This window comes from Hemitrygon akajei, chromosome 30 (assembly GCF_048418815.1).
Source record: "Hemitrygon akajei chromosome 30, sHemAka1.3, whole genome shotgun sequence".
Lineage (NCBI taxonomy): Eukaryota > Metazoa > Chordata > Chondrichthyes > Myliobatiformes > Dasyatidae > Hemitrygon > Hemitrygon akajei.
Window position 1 is genome coordinate 8,937,258 of NC_133153.1, and position 18,531 is coordinate 8,955,788.

Here is an 18,531-nt window from a genome sequence, read left to right on the forward strand (position 1 = left end):
CAAAATCTTAGACACTATTGAACAGCTTGATCTGAAATAAGTAATAAGTAATGTGCTAACCAGTGCTCATCATTCTCACAGTGTAACTGTAGTGAGCTTGTGCACCACGTATCGGAGAGTGAGACAGCACAGAAAAAGTCTTCAGCCAGCCAGTTCCGTGCCAACCACCCATACGTTACAGACTCATACAGCATAGAAGGCGGCCCTTCAACCCATCGTGTCTTTTCTGACCACACAGTAGCAACCAGCATAGATGGGAAAGCCTCGGAGTAGAGCTGCCAACAAAGTTGCATGGAATCCCAAACCTCCTGATACTCACAGGGGAATACGTGGCTCTGCTCATAACCCCCAGCATCTTGCGGCCATTTTGTAACTATTAATCTTGCAAAGTCAGCTCCAGGTTCATATTAAACGGATAAATGTGGCAAAGAATGTGTGTAATTCACATTATTTTCCAGTGTTGTTGGATCTGTGAATATCCGTGAATTCTTTTGCCACTGGGTAAGACAGGGATCAGCCTGCGTCACAGTTCCAGCATCCTGGATTTCATCCTGACCTTGGACGCTGTCTGTGTGGAGTTTGCATGTTTCCACAGTGACGATGTCAGACTCTCCGGGGTGCTCTGAATTCCCCCTCGTCTTGGTGGGTGGCAGAAGAACTGGGGAAGAGTTTATGGTTAAAGGGGAATAAGTGGTGGGGGGATTGATCTGAGAGCCAAAATAGACTTAATAGACCAAGTGGCCTCCAGTCAGTTGTTAGAAACGTGAGGCAGGAGAAAGAGACTGATACTCACAGAGCCACTGATCGTTCCAGACGCCAGTAAGTCTCCAGGTCTTACATTGCACCCATTAATTGTATGGTGAGCCAGCTGTTGTTTCATCGTCCAATACATGTTCTGGGGAAAAGTGAAGAATGGAATTAGAACAGATTAATAAAAGCACAAAATGCTGGCAGAACTCAGCAGGCCAGACAGCATCTATGGGAGGAGGTAGTGACGACGTTTCGGGCCGAAAAACAGATTAATTTCTGTTTTAAAAAATGCGTATTCAGCAAACTCTATAAAAGCAAATCCCTACGTACGTTGGTAACTGTTAATGTGCCGAAAGGTCGGAAGGCCATCCTGGAAAGTGCCACCAGAGGAGACAGGGAGAAGCCACGAGTAACTGGAGGGCGGGTCTTAGGACATGAATGCAAGGATGTAGCAAAGAGAAGGAACTGGGGAGGAAATTCATGGTTTTGGCTGGGTAGCTGACAGCATGGTAAGCACGTATGGAGTAACAGTGGGGAAGGAGGAATGTAATCACCAGGGATGAGCAAAACAGCAGAACTCCAGGAAGGCAGGGATACTGGGGAGTGGGGGAGCTGGAAGAGGTTCTGAGTAGGGGCATGGAGGTGTTCGAAAGCAAGGATGGTGACCATGTACAGGTGGGCAGGATTGTCCATCAATGTAGATGACAGTGTGAAATCTGCAGCTCCACAACATTTGGACTAGGTATTTGATGGAATGTCAGCAGGTTTTCTCTAACTGCTCTTGATGAGGCAAGCTCTGCACCAGCAGTGCTAATCCAAATCTCACTCCATGCACTTAATCCTTAGAGACTGAGGCTACTCAGTCGCCCATCACAAGAGCTCACTCTATATCTGCTTTGTTTGCTTGGAGCTCCGAAGGGGACCTACCAGAGGGACAGGGGCCGAAATTGTCTCACAAGAGGGACAGGGGGTGAAGGTACCCGACCAGAGGACAGGGAAAGAGCAAGAAAATCTGTGTCGAGTTTCTGAACTCATTTCATTAGCCATTATAGACCGTACAGTCTCCACTGCAGAGCACACAGGGGTGTTCATGCGGATACCCAATATCAGAAAAATTTAAAGTAAGGCAGAACTTCGAGAGGGCACGGAGAAGATCTAACAGACCTGGCACTTAGAACCTCAATAATGTGACAGACAAGTGGAGTTGGGAATCTATTCAAAACAGTAAAAGTAATGAATATTTCATCACGGTGATTAGGATTCAATATGTTGGTAATGGTGTTAATTGTTGCATATTATCTGGATGAGGGAAAATCCATTTGTGTCTCATTTTTTGGCAAAAGTTCATAGCAGGTGGCTTTGGGTGTAGCACGGGGTGGGCATGTATCTCCTTGTGAATCCCGGCCCTCAGGAATTCGGACCGGGTGCCTCCTGGTCTGACTCAGCCCCATACCAAACTCCCTTTGCATCATCTTCTGGACACAAGGTGACGTTGCACTTGCTTACACGCAGGCTTTGAATCAGCAGGTTTTGATTTATGACCTTAATCATTTGCACTCAGTTCAACAAGAGATACTTTACTCTGTGAGTAGTGAAACCTGCTTGTTTTAAAAGGGTATCGCTGGTGCATTCCTTACACGAAGCGGTCTCAGTGTCAGCTGAGTTTTATTTTAATCGGAGTGTTGATGACCCACTGTAGAGTTTTGGATCACAAACCAGACTCGTGCATAGTCTGAGAGTGCCCTCCCCACCCAACTTACTCCCTGCCCCCTCTGCTCCAGCCTCCACGGCTCGAAACTGATGACGAGCCCCCTCTGCCCCATTACACCTCCTGACCTGTGACTCCCCTGCCCCGTCACTGCTGCGGACCCCCTCTGCTCCACGGTGGCTCTCTGCCCCCTTGAACCCGATCCTGGCTTCTGATCTCTCCTGTTTGTTTGCAGTTGCTGCTCCCCCTGCACAACGGCAGCTGCTCCACTGCTCAGTAACGCACCACTAGAACTTCCACACTCCTTGCCCGCCCTCCACTGTAAGTGCCAATTACACCAAAGTTTCCCTCCAGCAATTTCATGATTACTTTGGAGCTACAGATTTGGTATCAATACCAACCTTAGTGCAATTAGATTTCTGTGCAATCTAGCCTATGTCTAGAGGCCGAAGGCTCAGTAACCAGAGGATTCAGGGCTGAGGAGTCCCGGACAGCACTAGAAGTGTTTCTAGGGTCAGGGACACTCCCCTGGAGGGAATGATAAAGCAGATTCAGCTGTAATTTTCAGAAGGGATGTTGAGATGTCCAGGTGTTGGGATGGACAGTGGTCTTTGACGGATTTTTGATCATGGTCTCCGAGGGCTTGCTATTACTTGCATGGTGAGGGTGGGGGTGGGACTCAGGGAGTCTGAAGCATTTTGCTGGAACAAGTGGAAGGAGGAGGAGGGGGGGGTTGATGCTTTGCTGCTGCTTGTGCGTGGGGGCAGCTTTGGGGTTCTCATGATCTCTAGCATTCATTCTTTGGGTTTGTTTTTTCTCCCTGTTTCGTGGATGTCTGTGAAGAGTAATAATTTCAGGCTGTATACTGTATACATTCTCTGTCATTAACTTGAACAACTGAAAGTATACATAAATCAGAAAATTCGACACCGTTGCTGGTAAAATGCAAAACAGGTTGTGTAATTGTCTGGGACAAGATGGGCTGATTGGCCTGCTGTGGGGCTGTAGGATCCAGTGACTGGAAAACAATAGGATGCAGGGCACCAATCTCACCTTGAAGTTGGAGCGACAGATAGTTGCCTTTTCAGCCATCTCTTCACCTGCACCAACACAAAAAAAAATTCTTGAAACCAGATCAAATATCAATAGCTTGATTAGTTGAAATACTGGATTTAAAAAGTCAATGGAATAGCAAAAATGCTTCATAGAATTTTATTTGTACTTTTAAACAGATTCTTGCACACAAAGGGCGAACATTTAGCCTTATGAAGTAATTGATATATTACATCCCCTAAGCAAACATCATGCTTTGTACATTTAGAAAATAGATTGTTCCATTAAAACAAATTGCAGTTTCTTCCCTCTGAGACAAGAGCTTCCAACAAAACAAAAGGCCTTTTTCTCGGTCAACTCACTTCCAATAAATCCAGTGAGGTAAAACGTCAGCTCCAGGTGTGTGGTTACAAGAAGCATAACTGGGACACTTATTTAGCCCAATTTGACTGGACATTGGCTAAATCTTATCTGCATATCTTCCCTATTCCCATTTCAAGAACTTTCCTCCAATTATTAATCCTTTTCAAATGCGCTTCTAATTCCTCTCTTCATGAAATTTTCATCTCCGAGTCAATATCTTTGGGCAGTATTTCTAACATCTCATGCTATCAATTTTTAAAGCATCCAGTGTTTCAATTTCCCCCTCATTCACTGTTACTTTATTAGCACCCTCCTCCTGGGTAATAACAGTTGCAAAGTACTCGCTCAGCACCTGAACACCAACCTGAGAGTTCATGTACAAGTTCCCATTCTTATTCTTCATTAGGAACCAACCCCTTCCATCAGTAACTGAAATGAAACACTCTCACCAGGTAAAGGGATGTCCCCAGGTTAGAAACGGCCAACTTATAGACACTGTATTTATAAGCAAGCTCCCATGATGTTACTAAGTTCAAAAGTGTGTGACGTACATACCTATGTTTGTTCCTACGAGTGACAAAACTAGCTCTCTCCCTCTCCCCACCCTCTGGAGGTACTGTAGTGGGACAGTTACCATACTGAGTGCTTTGCAGTACTTTTGGACTAATGGGTGCTTGTTAAAATGGAACCCATTTGTTAGCTGGGAACAGCCTGTAGTTACGAATGATTATGTTGATAAATAAGGTTATGATATTGAATTGCTTTTTAAAAGAATTATCAGTTGATATCATTGCCCCAAATTTAAAAAGTGACTCATGACACATTGAAGTTTTCTGTAACTCACCTTTAATGGAAACAAAAAGGTTGATGTCAAATGTGTACGGAACTTCACTCTGTAGGTAGGGCGAAGGTGTGGGATCCTACACAATCCAAACATCAACACACTGAAGTCAGCTGACAGTCCAAGCTGCATTAGATACTTAAAACTCAACACCCCCTCCTTCAGAGTCTTGATTCTGTGCTTAAGCACAGTAATGTGATGTCTACTTGGGCTAGCAAAGGGTGGGGGGCTTAGCTGGAATACCAGGTAAGTATCTGTTTTTGCCAAGAAGTAGGGTTGCACCAAATTCTGGGCGGAAAGAAGACGGCAGAGATAATTATGGGGAAAAATGATGAGGAGAAGGTGCAGAAAAAACTGGCAATATTGAGGAAGGTGCGAAGGTGGCTATAGAAAGATGCAGCACAATCTCCCAATTCTGCCTGGACACAAGGGAGTTGCAAAAGAGGTTCACTACCCTTGCTCAAAGCCAAGTTCAAGGTCATGCCTGGCAATTATAAGATGATCATTCAACTTCAGTGGTGAAAAAATAAATCTTTTCATTTAGAAACAGTATAATGAACAATGCTCACAAAATGCTGGTTGAACGCAGCAGGCCAGGCAGCATCTATAAGGAGAAGCACTGTCGATGTTTCGGGTTGAGACCCTTCGTCAGGACATCTGGCCTGCTGTGTTCCACCAGTATTTTGTGTGTGTTGTTTGAACTTCCAGCATCTGCAGATTTCCTTGTGTTTACTCTTTAAAATGAACAATGCTAATATGCATTTGCAGAAGCCAGAGTTGATAAAAGTCCTCCAAAGTGTATATGTGTAAGGCTGAATGAGCCCTTTGATTGGGGAACAAAGCAAGAAGAAGGGAATATTCTCATCTTTTTTCCCAGTCCTGATGAAGGGTCTCGGCCTGAAACATCGACTGTACTCTTTTCCATAGATGCTGCCTGGCCTGGGGAGTTCCTCCAGCATTCTGTGCGTGGAGTTGAAGGGAATATTCCTCAGCCTTGAAAAGACAGCCTGTGGTGTTTTCCAGAGCTCAGTGCTGACACTCTGCTTTCTGTGATGCATATTGATGACCAGGATATGCAGGTAGAATCTTTTTGGCAGACGTCAGGACACTAGTGAGTTGAGATGAGGTGGCATAGATCCAGAAGGTGTGTGGGTCTGTACAGGGTGTAGGTACATCTGCATTTTTGAAAGTAGCAAGGCATGTTTGTAAAACACATGGTGATCTAGAATTCACAACTCAAGCACAGAGTATACGAGTAGAAGGTCTAGCTGAGCTATGCAGACCAAATGCTGGAGGTCAGGCAGCGTCTATGAAGATGGATGAACAGTTAATGTTTTGGGCCGAGATCCTTCATCAGACTGGAGAGGAAGGGGGAAGAAGCCAGAAGTGGCTTTAGCTGAGCAGTTGTAAAGTGCTGGTCAGCTCAACACTAGACTATTGTCTCCAATTCTAATCATCCATCTATAAGGGGATGTGAAGGTGAGATTGCAGGGTGGGGCATCTCAGCTCCAGGGTTACATGGGAAGTTGGGTCGTTCTTCTGGAGGACAACAGAGTCATCAGTTTAATTCAGGGTAAACAGAGGGAAGTCGTTCCCATAAATGGGTGGTTCAAAGAATGGGGACACTCTGTAAGAATTTTGAGCAAACATACAAGGCAGGATGAGGGGTAGTTGTGAACAAAACTTTAATATACACAGAGAGTGGTGGTGGCTTAGAACTTAGTGCCCAGTGGAAACAGAATTAATGAAGTTCTTGACAGGGAACTCAATAGGGATTTATGGGGCAAGAGCAGGTCAAGGGGAGGTGATGGGATTGTTCCACAGGCAGTGATGGGCCAAATGGATAGAGAATTCGGTAGTGGTTCAAGGAAAACACTCCCAGTCTGAAATCAACACAACATGGGTCCAAGTTCCAAAAGCAGAGACCCGAGCACAGATCCAGACTGGCTCTGTGTTGCTGAAGAAAGCAGTGGCAAGGAACGTCAAACCAAGAACATTGCAGAGAATAAATATTCCAATGTACAATCCCAGAGAGCATTGATGGCTGTCCACTATCTAACAAACATTACTTCATCCTCCACCACCATCGCTGAAACCTGATATTGATTTCATTGTGGCCTGTGGCAAACTGCTGCATTAAATTACCTAACTGCAATCTTTTACAACAGAGGCCACACCTCAAAGCCAAGCTTTCATTCTAATCAAGTAAATCAGGAATATTGTTGTGGTTAAACCAGTTACCTGGTAACCTTGCCATTTACCTGTACTGGATTGGCCACTACAAAGGGCAGCAGGGCTTCCATTGTTACGACCCAGGGAGAGATGGTTGTTCCAAAACTCTTCCCCAGAAATGGTCCAAGGGGAACATATTCCCATTTTTGAATATCTCGGGCTGTAAAATAGAAAACCAGTATGAGGCTGACGGCAGCAAGCAACAACAAGGTGAAACAGCCTTGGCACTTATCTCTCTCTCCAAGTTCTACCAAGTTACAATCCTTTGAATGAACCACGTTTTAACAGTGACATTGTTGACAACAAGGCAAGACAACCTTTGGATGGACTGAGGCTTAAACACTGGTTGAGTGTGAGAACAGTGGATACAATAGGAAAGGATCAGGACGTGTACATGCATCCAGTAATCTCAGCCCAACATTCTGAGTAAAGGCGGGAAGATTGGAATGACATTGGAATGATAGCATGCACATAGCATAGGAAAGAGGAGGTGAGCAAGGATGGGGGCAGGTTGGGAGTGAGAATACAGGCTGCAGATAGGTGTGGGGGTGGGAGAATGGATGGTGGGGAGGATTGAAGATGTGGACTGAGAATAGAGATGAGAAGTTGGGTGGAGGATCAGTTCCACGATGAAAATGAAGATAGAAGTTCAAGTCAAAATCAGAGCACAATATAAAGGTAGCCAGAAATATGACAGTAAGAATTTCCACTGATATTTAAAAAGAAGAGTTGACAAGGTGAACATTGGTCCTACAGAAAGCAAATGTGGGAAATTAACTTTGAGAGACAAGTAGATGGAGGTTGTACTGAGTGATCATTAACCTTCCCTCCGGAGGATACAAGTAACATTATAATACCTCCAATTAGGAATCAAAAGGAATGGAGGAGCTGAAGGAAATTATAACCACCTCTCCCCAGTGTCCAGACCCCTCTCATCATTTTGTCTACTTACTGAGGCTGTGGGCTGTGGCTGAGGCTTCTGGGAGGTTGGCAGGAGTGTGGAGTTGAGGTTTACATTCAGAGAAGTCAAGATCTTATTAAATAGGGCAACAGGCCCAAGGCAGGGAAAACTAACCCAGAAAGAGCCGGGCCTTAGATTCAGTTCTGGGGTTGATAACTGAAGAAGACCAACAATTAAGTAGCACCAGTTTGGTGGTAACAGACGATATGAGAGAACATGATTGGGACCGGTCACTGGTGTAGGGAGCACAGGTTCTGTAGGGGCTTCATAAGTTCTAACTAGTTCCATTAACACCAGGAAGAAAGATATGATGCATCAACCTTCCTGTTTCCAGCAGCGAATGACCTGCTGGGCATTGCCCAGCCTTCTGCCCTTTCCATTCTAGACATCCAGAACTAACTTTCAGAGCAGCACGAACAGAGTGACATAGGAATCTATGATTACGGTTTTGAGCGTCGAACTTAGACAAAGCTCTTACTCATGCACATCCTGGGTCTTTTCCACACTGGACATGGCACCTGACTGGGGAGACGATGACAAAATGGTCAGCTTACCACTCCAATCATTCATAAGAACCATGCCAAAGATATGCTCATGTGCCTGGGATATGGAGATAGGCTCTCCCAACTTGTTGCCTGGTCCTACAAAGAAGCCCTAATTTAGGAAGAAAGAAAGATGAAAAGTTACAGTTTGCTTTCCTTCTGGTAATCACAAGCACAAAGCATGTTTAACTAACTTCTGCAGGCAGCCTGGTACCTTGACAAGTTCAGTGTCCTGTCACCTACAGAACTGAGCTGTTACTTGCCCTTTAAAAAGCTCTGCCTCAGAAATAAATTCACAGTGAAATAAGCCGCCAGTGGTATCCTGGACTCTGGGAGTACAGATGTGAGGACACTAGTGGAGAAACAAAACAACCTCCCTTGGCCCTCTCTTGAAACAGATGCACTGGATCTTCTTACGTCACATGAAGAGGATCCTGGGTTAAGTGCCCCATTCACAGGGTGTCACAGCAGATAGGGCAGCAGACCTTTGGCCCTGCATCAGAGCTCCAGACTGCAAAAGAGCTTCAGAATACAACACCAGCTCAGATAAGATAAGAGCATGCAGTCTTTGAAGGAGGTTGGATTAATTAGGAGCAAGGCACAGGAGACTGCAGACGCTGGAACCTGGAGCAACTAACGAGTCGCTGGAGGAACTCAGCAGGTCAGTCAGCATCTGTGAAGGAAAATGGACTGCCGATGTCTTGGATCAGGACCCTTCATCTGGACTGGAATCAATAAATCAAACAGATCTCAAATATTTAATAGAATTTGTCAAACTTGGAAACTCTGGCGTGGTTTCTGCATTTTTATGCTGCTACAGATTCTCAGGAGCTGGGACTTATGCTCTTTGCTCAGCAGCGGTGAGCAGAGCCAGTGTGGTGCAGACGTGTCGCTAACCCGGACTTCAGATTGGAGGGTAAGCAGTCAGCATCTGCTGTTCTTCCGGTGTGTAGAGAGGAGTCTCGGTGAGGCATGGTATTTACTTAAAGGCCCTATTTTGGATTAAATGCAACTCCTTCACTCACCGAGATAACCTGATGGTGAACCTGGGACCATTTGGCTGGTGTGGTTACAGTCTTCGCTCCATCTTTGAGGGGTTTGCTCTAATTTCTAACCTACTACACACATTTAATTAAAACTTGCATCTCGAAGCAGAATTAGTGAAAAGACAAAGTATAAATAGCCAGAGGATAACCAATTGCTTAGCCAAGTACATTGAGCAATTAACTGAAGGGCGGCTGATGTGCCACAGACCCTTGGAACTGAGAAAGTGCTGAGCTGCAGCTGGAGACCACCAAACTGACGGAGACGGGTGTCGCCCATGGCAACCACATCTGCAGCTCAGGCAACTTCAGCCCAGAGTCGACGAGCTTGAGTCTGAGATTTGAACACCGAAGCTCGAGGAGGGGTGCAGTTGTTGGGATGCTTTGCCCCTTTGATTCAGTGCTGCCGAAGTGGTCAGTAGAAAGGATTGGAAAGTGCGACTGCAAGGGATGCAGACATGGCAGAAGGCAACATACAAGGAGAGCCTCACCCCCTTTACTTGTGTCTGAGCCATGGAGTTCTTGAAGTCACTCCAGGGATGATGAGCGAACTGTTCACAGCACCGCAGTACATGTGACCACTCGCCTTGTCAAGGTGTAAAATATAGCAGTGCTGGGAATGGTATATCTAGAGGGGAGAGACACCCACAGGCATGAACATAAATCCCAACGGCAGTAGAGCTGAGTTGGTCAGTGCCGAGTCGGTCAGCAAATCATTGGGGCTGGACTTGGTGCATGAATCGCTGGAGCAGAATCGGTTAGCAATTTGCCTGAGCCAAATTGGCTAACCGGGCTGGGTCACTTCACAAATTGTCCAGGCCGATTGGGTTATTGAATTGTCCGAGCCAACAGTACTTCCCAACTGGTGCCAAGACTGACAACTGGGACAGGAAAAGAATTTGTAATGGACTAGTTCCTGACCTTTATTATGTCCTATTCACCATAATTATTCAGTTCCAGATGTGGTGGTCCACGCAGGAACCAATAACAGAAAGAACAGCAGTGGAGCTCTGTTCAGATATTTTACACGTTTAAGGTTTAAATTCAATCAAAGACAATAACTTCTGGATTACTATCTGATCCATGTGTAAATTGGTAAAGGCCAATACGATTGGAAAGTTGACTATGTGTCCTGGGAACTGGCTTGGGCAAAATGGCCTTCAGTTCATGAAATGTTGGTACCAGTACTGGGGAAAGTTCAGGGCTGGGACTAGCATCCTATCAAATCAGCTCGGGGTGCAGAAAAGGCTTTAAACTAAGTGGCTTGGTTGTGAGAAGTGAAGGGTGAAGGATAAAGAGGGAAGTTTATAAAGTTAAAGAGAATGGACAAACTGATGGGTAGCTGCACTGAAATGAGTAATGATTTTTGGAATCAGCCAGGAAGGCAGAGAGTCTATAGAGAGTAGAGTCACAGTGAGGAAAACGGTAAATAAAAACAAAACTGAAGGCACTTTATCTAAATGCATGCAGGATTTGTGATAAGCGAGACAAATTGATGGCACAAGTATACCTAAGTAAATGGTCTAATAGCCATTAGGGTTGCAAAGTGACCAGGGCTCGGAATTAATTATTCCAAGATGCTTAACCTTTAGAGTAGAGAGAGAGATGAGATAAGGCGATTACACAGAAAGGATCTTGGCTCAGAAGACTAAGAAATAGAGTCAGCATTGCTCGATCTAAGATGCAGCAAAGAGACAGTAAAAATTGATGAGAGTCGCCAAAAGAGACCTAAAAAATGATGGTGGATAGGACACAGTAATAGTCAGGAACCAGTTACATATGTAAAATTAGTCAGCACCATCACGGGTACTAGCCAAGACATCTTCAAGGAGTGGTGCCTCAGGAAGGAGGTCCATCATTAAGGACCTCCAGTACCCAGGAAATGCCCACTTCTCACTGTTACCATCAGGAAGGAGGTATAGAGACTGGAAAGCACACTCTCAGCGATTCAGGATACTATATATATATATATATATAGTAACAGTTTGTGTGCTACGGGCCCATTTCTAGTTCCAGGCACATTGTGGAGGATATAAAATTCCCTCCCTCTCCCCCTCTTTCTCTTCCCTCTGCATGCCTCACAGAACCATCGGGAAGATGTGCTCTGAGCCCACTTTGAATCTCTTTGTTGAAAATGTTGTTCTGTCATCTGTGTAACTTGTGGGAACTTAAATGTTTGATTGAATTTGTTACTGATTGTAAATAAATAATTAATATACATTCATAATTAATGTTTTCTACCTCACTCACCAAACCCATGATCCTATTTCAACATGACACGGAAATACACACGGTCACAGGGAGAACATACGAACTCCATACAGGTAACACGGGATGTCAACATTGAACCAGATCACTGTGCCTCCGTGCTTTGAAGCATTTAAAGAGAATGGTTCACCGTGCCCCTATCAGAGCATGGGAAATTGTGACACCACTGTTCCTGACCAAATCTCTTTCTAATGTTAAAGCACTTGAGACTCTGTAAATGCTATTAATTCAGAGCAACACTGCTGGAGGAACTCAGCAGGTCAGGCAGCATCTCTGGAAGGGAGGAAACAGTCGATGTTTTGGGCTGAGTCTTGATGAGGGGCCTTGGCTCAAAGTATTGATTGTTTATTCAATTCCACAGATGCGGCCTGACCTGCTGAGTTCCTCTGGTATTTTGTGTGTGTTGCTCTCTCTAATCTCACTTGAAAACACACCTCCAAAATGGCTGCGATTCATTGCATCAAGTAATGATAGGATTTCCCTTCATTGACTGCAATTTCCTGGAATAAACGCATTTCATCTACAGAATCATAGTAAAATATAACACAGGAGGCTATTTGGCCCATTGAGTCTGTACTAGCTCAATGTAGGAGCAATTGAAATAGTCCCACTCTCCTTGCTTCTCTTGTGAAGCTGTAAAATGTTGTCTTTCTGCTGCTTTTTCACTTTTGAACATTCGGCATTATCATTTCTCTTCCCCTCCTTGCTAATCATGCATTTCCATTCGATCACCCGAGGACAGATTTCCTTCTCTTGGGGAGACATGTGAGCCCGGTGTGCTTTGGCAACAAGCCAATACCCAGTGTTCCGTTTCACTACCCCTCATGAGCTTACAGGTGGCGGGGTGGAGATGCATCTCTACCAAAGGAGGAGTGAGGCGCCCCTTATCACCCTTGGGAAAGGTGCAACATCTGCCAAGCACCCCCTCCCCCCAATCAAGGTCACATGAAGCCACGGGACCAGGTGATGGATGGTCGTATGAGCATATCACAAATCCTGGTTATGCAACCACTGACACTAGGCTAGGCAGACAATCTCTGAAGAGTATTGATAATGGCTGGGCTCATCCACCTTGCAAAGACACTGTCCAGAGAAGGCAATGGCAAACCACTTCTGTACAAACTTCACCAAGAACAATAATGGTCATGAAAAGACCATCATCACCCGTGTCATATCACACAGCACATAATGAACGAATGAACTAATGAGTTCACTTTCAGTTCCAGATAATGTCCTGGTGGGATCTCAACATATCTTTGCAGTGTAATCCCAGGCCTGTTTGACTGATGCAATAATTCAACCACTCCTCTACTGCCATACTTCCAGCCCCTTTTAATGCTTGCTTCAATCATGAAGACAGAGTCAAATGTCACACAGCATAAAACAGGCCATTCAGCCCATCATTTTTCATGCTGATCAAGTACACATCCATATTAATCCCATTTATCAGCTCCTGGCCCATTGCCTTCCTTGCCTTGGTGATCCACCTAGATTCTTCCCAACTGTTGTGAGCGTCTCTGTGTCCACCGTCCTCGCAGACTGTGGACTTGTTTCAAAGTGATTGCCCTAGTCAGCAGAAGCTCTGTGTCCCATATTTAATCAGCTCTGCTTTCCAATCGCTGCCTGACACAGCAGGTTAAACATCAGCCTCACTGGTTCTGCTGCGGGCCAAGAAGGAACGGACCAGACTTACCATCTCCAACTCGAAGTCCAGAAGTTTGCAGGCTCCGAACACGGGCGGCTTGGCTGAAAGGAAACATTTTTCAGCTGTAAACGTCACCATGGGAAATATTTTTCAAAGCGTTAGATGTGTTGGAATTTTTAAGCATGATAATTTGTACAGACACGTTCAAGTGATAACATTACTGAAAGGTGTCCGGCACAGAGATGGTATGTTGGGTGCAGGGAGGATGTTCCCGATGGCTGCTGCTGAAGGCTATGGAGGCCAAGTCTTTAAATATATTGAGGAAGGAGATAGATATACTTCAAGACATCAAGGGATATGGGGAGAAGCTGGGAACGGAGTACTGAAGTGGGCCATGTCCCGAGAGCCAAATGGCCTCTTCTGCTACTATTTCCATTGTTTCTAGGTACCCGTTGCATGGGGCTTCAACTCAGCGAGAATGTGACTAGGTCTTTTTCCCACAGTTGGAGAATCAAGAACTAGCACAGGTGAGAGGGAAGGGATTTCACAGGAACCTGAGAGCCAACGTTTTCCACCCAGAGGGTGGTCCAGATATGGAACAGGGTGCCACAGGGGGTTGTCCAGGCAGGGACATTAACAACATTCAAAAAGGCTCTTGTACAGCTGGCTGGAAAGGAAGTGTTTAGGGGGATCTGAGCCAAGTGCGGACTAGCGTAGAGAGGCATTTTGGTTGGCATAGACTAATTGTTCCAAGGACCTTTTTCTGCGCTATGTAACTCTACAACTCCGCGATCATTAGTGAGCAATGGATGGTTTGGGTTATAATGGTTCAGTCACTACAGTAGGGCAGAGTGCAGTGGATGCCCACGTTCGGTCTAATGCACTGCAGACTCTCCATTCCCTAATGATGGATAAAGAGGATTAAAAAGCAAACAAATTGGGGTGGCATGGTAGTGTAGTGGCTAGCACAACACTTTACGGTACAGGTGACCTGGGTTCAATTCCCACCGCTGCCTGTAAGGAGTTTGTACCTTCTCCCTGTGACCACACGGGTTTCCTCTGGGCGCTTCAGTTTCCTCCCACAGTCCAAAGCCGGACCGGTTGATAGGTTAATTGGTCATTGCAATTATACTAGGATTAAAATCAGGGGATTGCTAGGCAGTGGTGCTCAAAGGGCCAGAAGGGCCTATTCCGTGGTGTATCTCAGTAAATAACGAATTAAAATGTCACAGTCAATGTTCCCATCACCAAGAACTCGGGATTTGTGGCACTGCCTTCCCAAATAACCAGTATGAAGTCTGAGTGAGTCTGGTTCACAGCAGCAAGATGGGACTAGAGGTCTCTCTGGTCAGGCCCGGATAAAGCCGCGCTATGGGGTTTTGAGAGAAGTAATGAGATTGTACATCCTGTCAAAATTAGGAACGTACACCATTCATCAAACTTGGCAGGCATTCACTTGAATGAACAGAAAGGAAAGGCATTAATGAGATGACCTTGAAATTTTGGGATGCATCACTTGGTAGTGAATACTTGTCAGTAGACAATACTTGGATTGTCACACGGACACCACTGCATGGTGAGAGAAAGTAAGCGAACTGTGTCTCTTCTGAACAATCCGGTGTGAAACTGTACAAATACCAGCAACAATATCTCCTGAAAGGCCACTGAGGTAAACGTGTAGGAAATTTCTTCAGCAGTACCTACAAACTGTTGAAGGGTCTCAGCAGTTCATACAAATGGTCAACAAAAAAAATCAAGTTCAGTTTATTTTCATTCAAACATACAAATACATGTACAGTACACTGCCAGATGAAACAGTTTCTCCAGACCAAAGTGCACAATAGATAACTCACACATAACACATAAAGTAATACAGGTTGAGTACCCCTTATCCAAAATATCTGGGGACAGAAGAGTTTGCATATTTGAATAAATAAAGTTATGAACAAGCTGCTAACACGGAAGTATTGGCACTTCCTGCTTGGAACCATTTGTCTGCATAATGCACTTCTTACAACAGGGTCTCCCCTTCGGGCGGGATTCAGCGAGTGTCTTCCCTTCTGCTCTTCTTCACACCTCTTCCTTCTTTTTAGCTTGGGATCGCCATCATTCCTGACTGAATTGAAGTGCTACCGGTAATCAGTCTTGGCCTTACACTTGCTAATAGACAATAGGTGCAGGAGTAGGCCATTTGGCCCTTCTAGCCAGCACCGCCATTCACTGTGATCATGGCTGATCATATACAATCAGTACCCCGTTCCTGCCCTCTCCCCATATCCCTTGACCCCGCTACCTATAAGAGCTCTATCTAACTCTCTCTTGAATGCATCCAGAGAATTGGCCTCCACTGCCTTCTGAGGCAGAGCATTCCACATATCCACCACTCTCTGGGTGAAAAGTTTTTCTGCATCTCTGTTCTAAATGGCCTACCCCTTATTCTTAAACTGTGGCCTCTAGTTCTGGACTCACCCATCAGCGGGAACATGCTTCCTGCCTCCAGCGTGTCCAATCCCTTAATAATCTTATATGTCTCAATCAGATCTCCTCTCATCCTTCTAAATTCCAGTGTATACAAGCCCAGTCACTCCAGTCTTTCAACATATGACAGTCCCGTCATTCCGGGAATTAACCTTGTGAACCTACGCTGCACTCCCTCAATAGCAAGAATGTCCTTCCTCAAATTTGGAGACCAAAACTGCACACAATACTCCAGGTGGGGTCTCACCAGGGCCCTGTACAGCTGCAGAAGGATCTCTTTACTCCTATACTCAATTCCTCTTGTTATAAAGGCCAGCATGCCATTAGCTTTCTTCACTGCCTGCTGTACCTGCATGCTTGCTTTCATTAACTGATGTATAAGAACACCTAGATCTCGTTGCACTTCCCCTTTTCCTAACTTGATTCCATTTAGATAGTAATCTGCCTTCCTGTTCTTGCCACCAAAGTGGATAACCTCACATTTATCCACATTAAACTGCATCTGCCATACATTTGCCCACTCACCCAACCTGTCCAAGTCACCCTGCATTCTCATAACATCCTCCTGACATTTTACACTGCCACCCAGCTTTGTGTCATCAGCAAATTTGCTAATGTTACTTTTAATCCCTTCATCTAAATCATTAATGTATATTGTAAACAGCTGCGGTCCCAGCACCGAACCTTGCGGTACCCCACTGGTCACAGCCTGCCATTCCGAATGGGACCCATTAATCGCTACTCTTTGTTTCCTGTCAGCCAGCCAATTTTCAAACCATGTCAGTACTCTGCCCCCAATACCATGTGCCCTAATTTTGCCCACTAATCTCCTATGTGGGACTTTATCAAAAGCTTTCTGGAAGTCCAGGTACACTACATCCACTGGCTCTCCCTTGTCCATTTTCATAGTTACATCCTCAAAAAAATCCAGAAAATTAGTCAAGCATGATTTTCCCTTCATAAATCCACGCTGACTCGGACTGATCCTTCTACTGCTATCCAAATGTGTTGTAATTTCCTCTTTTATAATTGACTCCAGCATCTTTCCCACCACTGACGTCAGGCTAACCGGTCTATAATTCCCTGTTTTCTCTCTTCCTCCTTTCTTGAAAAGTGGGACAACATTAGCCACCCTCCAGTCAGCAGGAACTGTTCCTGAATCTATAAAACATTTTTATAGAACATTGTTCGTCACACATTTGCAGTGATGCAGCCGTTCAGCAGGCTAGGTTTTCATCAGTGGCTATCTTAGCAAACTCATCGATGAATTTCTCTGCTGCTTCATGATCAACAGGCACTTTATCACCAAAAATCTTTAAAATGTTAATGCTGCGGCTTTTCTTAAATTTCTGCGGTCTGCTGAACATTCACAACTACCTTCAATTTTCAGTTCAGCGTGATAGATCTTAGCTTATTTCACAATCAGCATACCATTAAGCAGCAGATGTTCATTCCTACACTGATGGATTCACTCTTTCAATACACAATTGAGATCTTCATTTTTCACTTTATGCAGTACTATTCTATCTTTCATTAACTTCTCATCATTACATATGTGAGGTCACTTCTCAGAACTGTCCGCAGTGTGCAGAAACTTGCGCATTGCCTGGGGACTTTCCCAGTGCTTTGTGGAACTTATGACATCATGTCAATGCTCCAAAAAAATTTCAGATTTTGGAGGTTTTTGGAATTTGGAATTTCGGTTAAGGGGTACACAACCTGTATTACAAATATGTGTAATGCCCTGGTTAAGAACATGTTTTATTGTATTCCTACTGCTATGCTGTTATGTATTTTATTTCAGCAGCTTTCCTGTAAAACGCAGTGAGTTCCGGTAATTAAGCTTCATAGACTAGTTATTTTGGTTTCCGCTAAGATAAGGAGGCATTGGCTCAGCTTAGGAATGTTTGACTCGGTAATGTGCTGTCCAGTGGGATGCCATGAGCATTTGAGATAGCTGGGCAGGATCAGATTTCTGAGGAACATTGGGTTGGTTTTGAACCTTTGTTGGCAGGTGTTGGAAGAAGGAAGAGGTGCGAAGAGGAGCAGAAGGGAAGACGCTCGCTGAATCCCGCCCGAAGGGGAGACCCTGTTGTAAGAAGTGCATTATGCAGACAAATGGTTCCGAGCAGGAAGTGCCAATACTTCCGTGTTAGCAGTTTGTTGATAACTTTCTTCACGGGGAGTTCGTACTGTGGCTGGTGACATGGGTTCAGCGTTGTGAGTAATTAAAACAATACACCCGACTACTTCAGAAACAAGCTCCAATGTTTATTTGCATATTTAGACTGGTTTAACTGTAATGGGCCCATTCTTTTCTTTTTCTATTAACTGTTGTTAAAGTTGAAATATCTGGAAATATACTTCCACTTTTATAATTTTATGCTGGTATAAGGTCTGTTATTTCCTGGCAAATGGTAACCTTGCATGGGGCAATATTGACACAGCATTCACCCAATTTTCATTCCCTCAATGGAACAGTACAACTTTCCTATTTAATTGAATCTGAATCACACCGACCCTAGATGTGTGTTGCTTATCCATCCAATATTAACTCACGTGGCTGGTAGCCAGAGTTAGCTTACGAGCCTAGTTTGTTACATTCCTCGGTGAGAGGGTTACATAAGGTGCACTCACAAGTTAAAAA

The 18,531-nt window shown here is 44.8% G+C and overlaps 1 protein-coding gene across 1 annotated transcript in view; it reads right to left on the reverse strand.

Moving 5' to 3' along the window:
• Positions 1-18,531, reverse strand: part of fah (fumarylacetoacetate hydrolase (fumarylacetoacetase)) — a 59,719-nt gene that overhangs the window by 6,821 nt on the left and 34,367 nt on the right. The window contains exons 7-12 of the mRNA XM_073032956.1: positions 13,455-13,507; positions 8,463-8,562; positions 6,977-7,107; positions 4,719-4,794; positions 3,512-3,558; positions 794-895 (exon numbers count right to left, since the gene is read on the reverse strand). Coding sequence (XP_072889057.1) covers positions 794-895; positions 3,512-3,558; positions 4,719-4,794; positions 6,977-7,107; positions 8,463-8,562; positions 13,455-13,507 — 509 coding nt within the window. The remainder of the gene's footprint in view (positions 1-793; positions 896-3,511; positions 3,559-4,718; positions 4,795-6,976; positions 7,108-8,462; positions 8,563-13,454; positions 13,508-18,531) is intronic.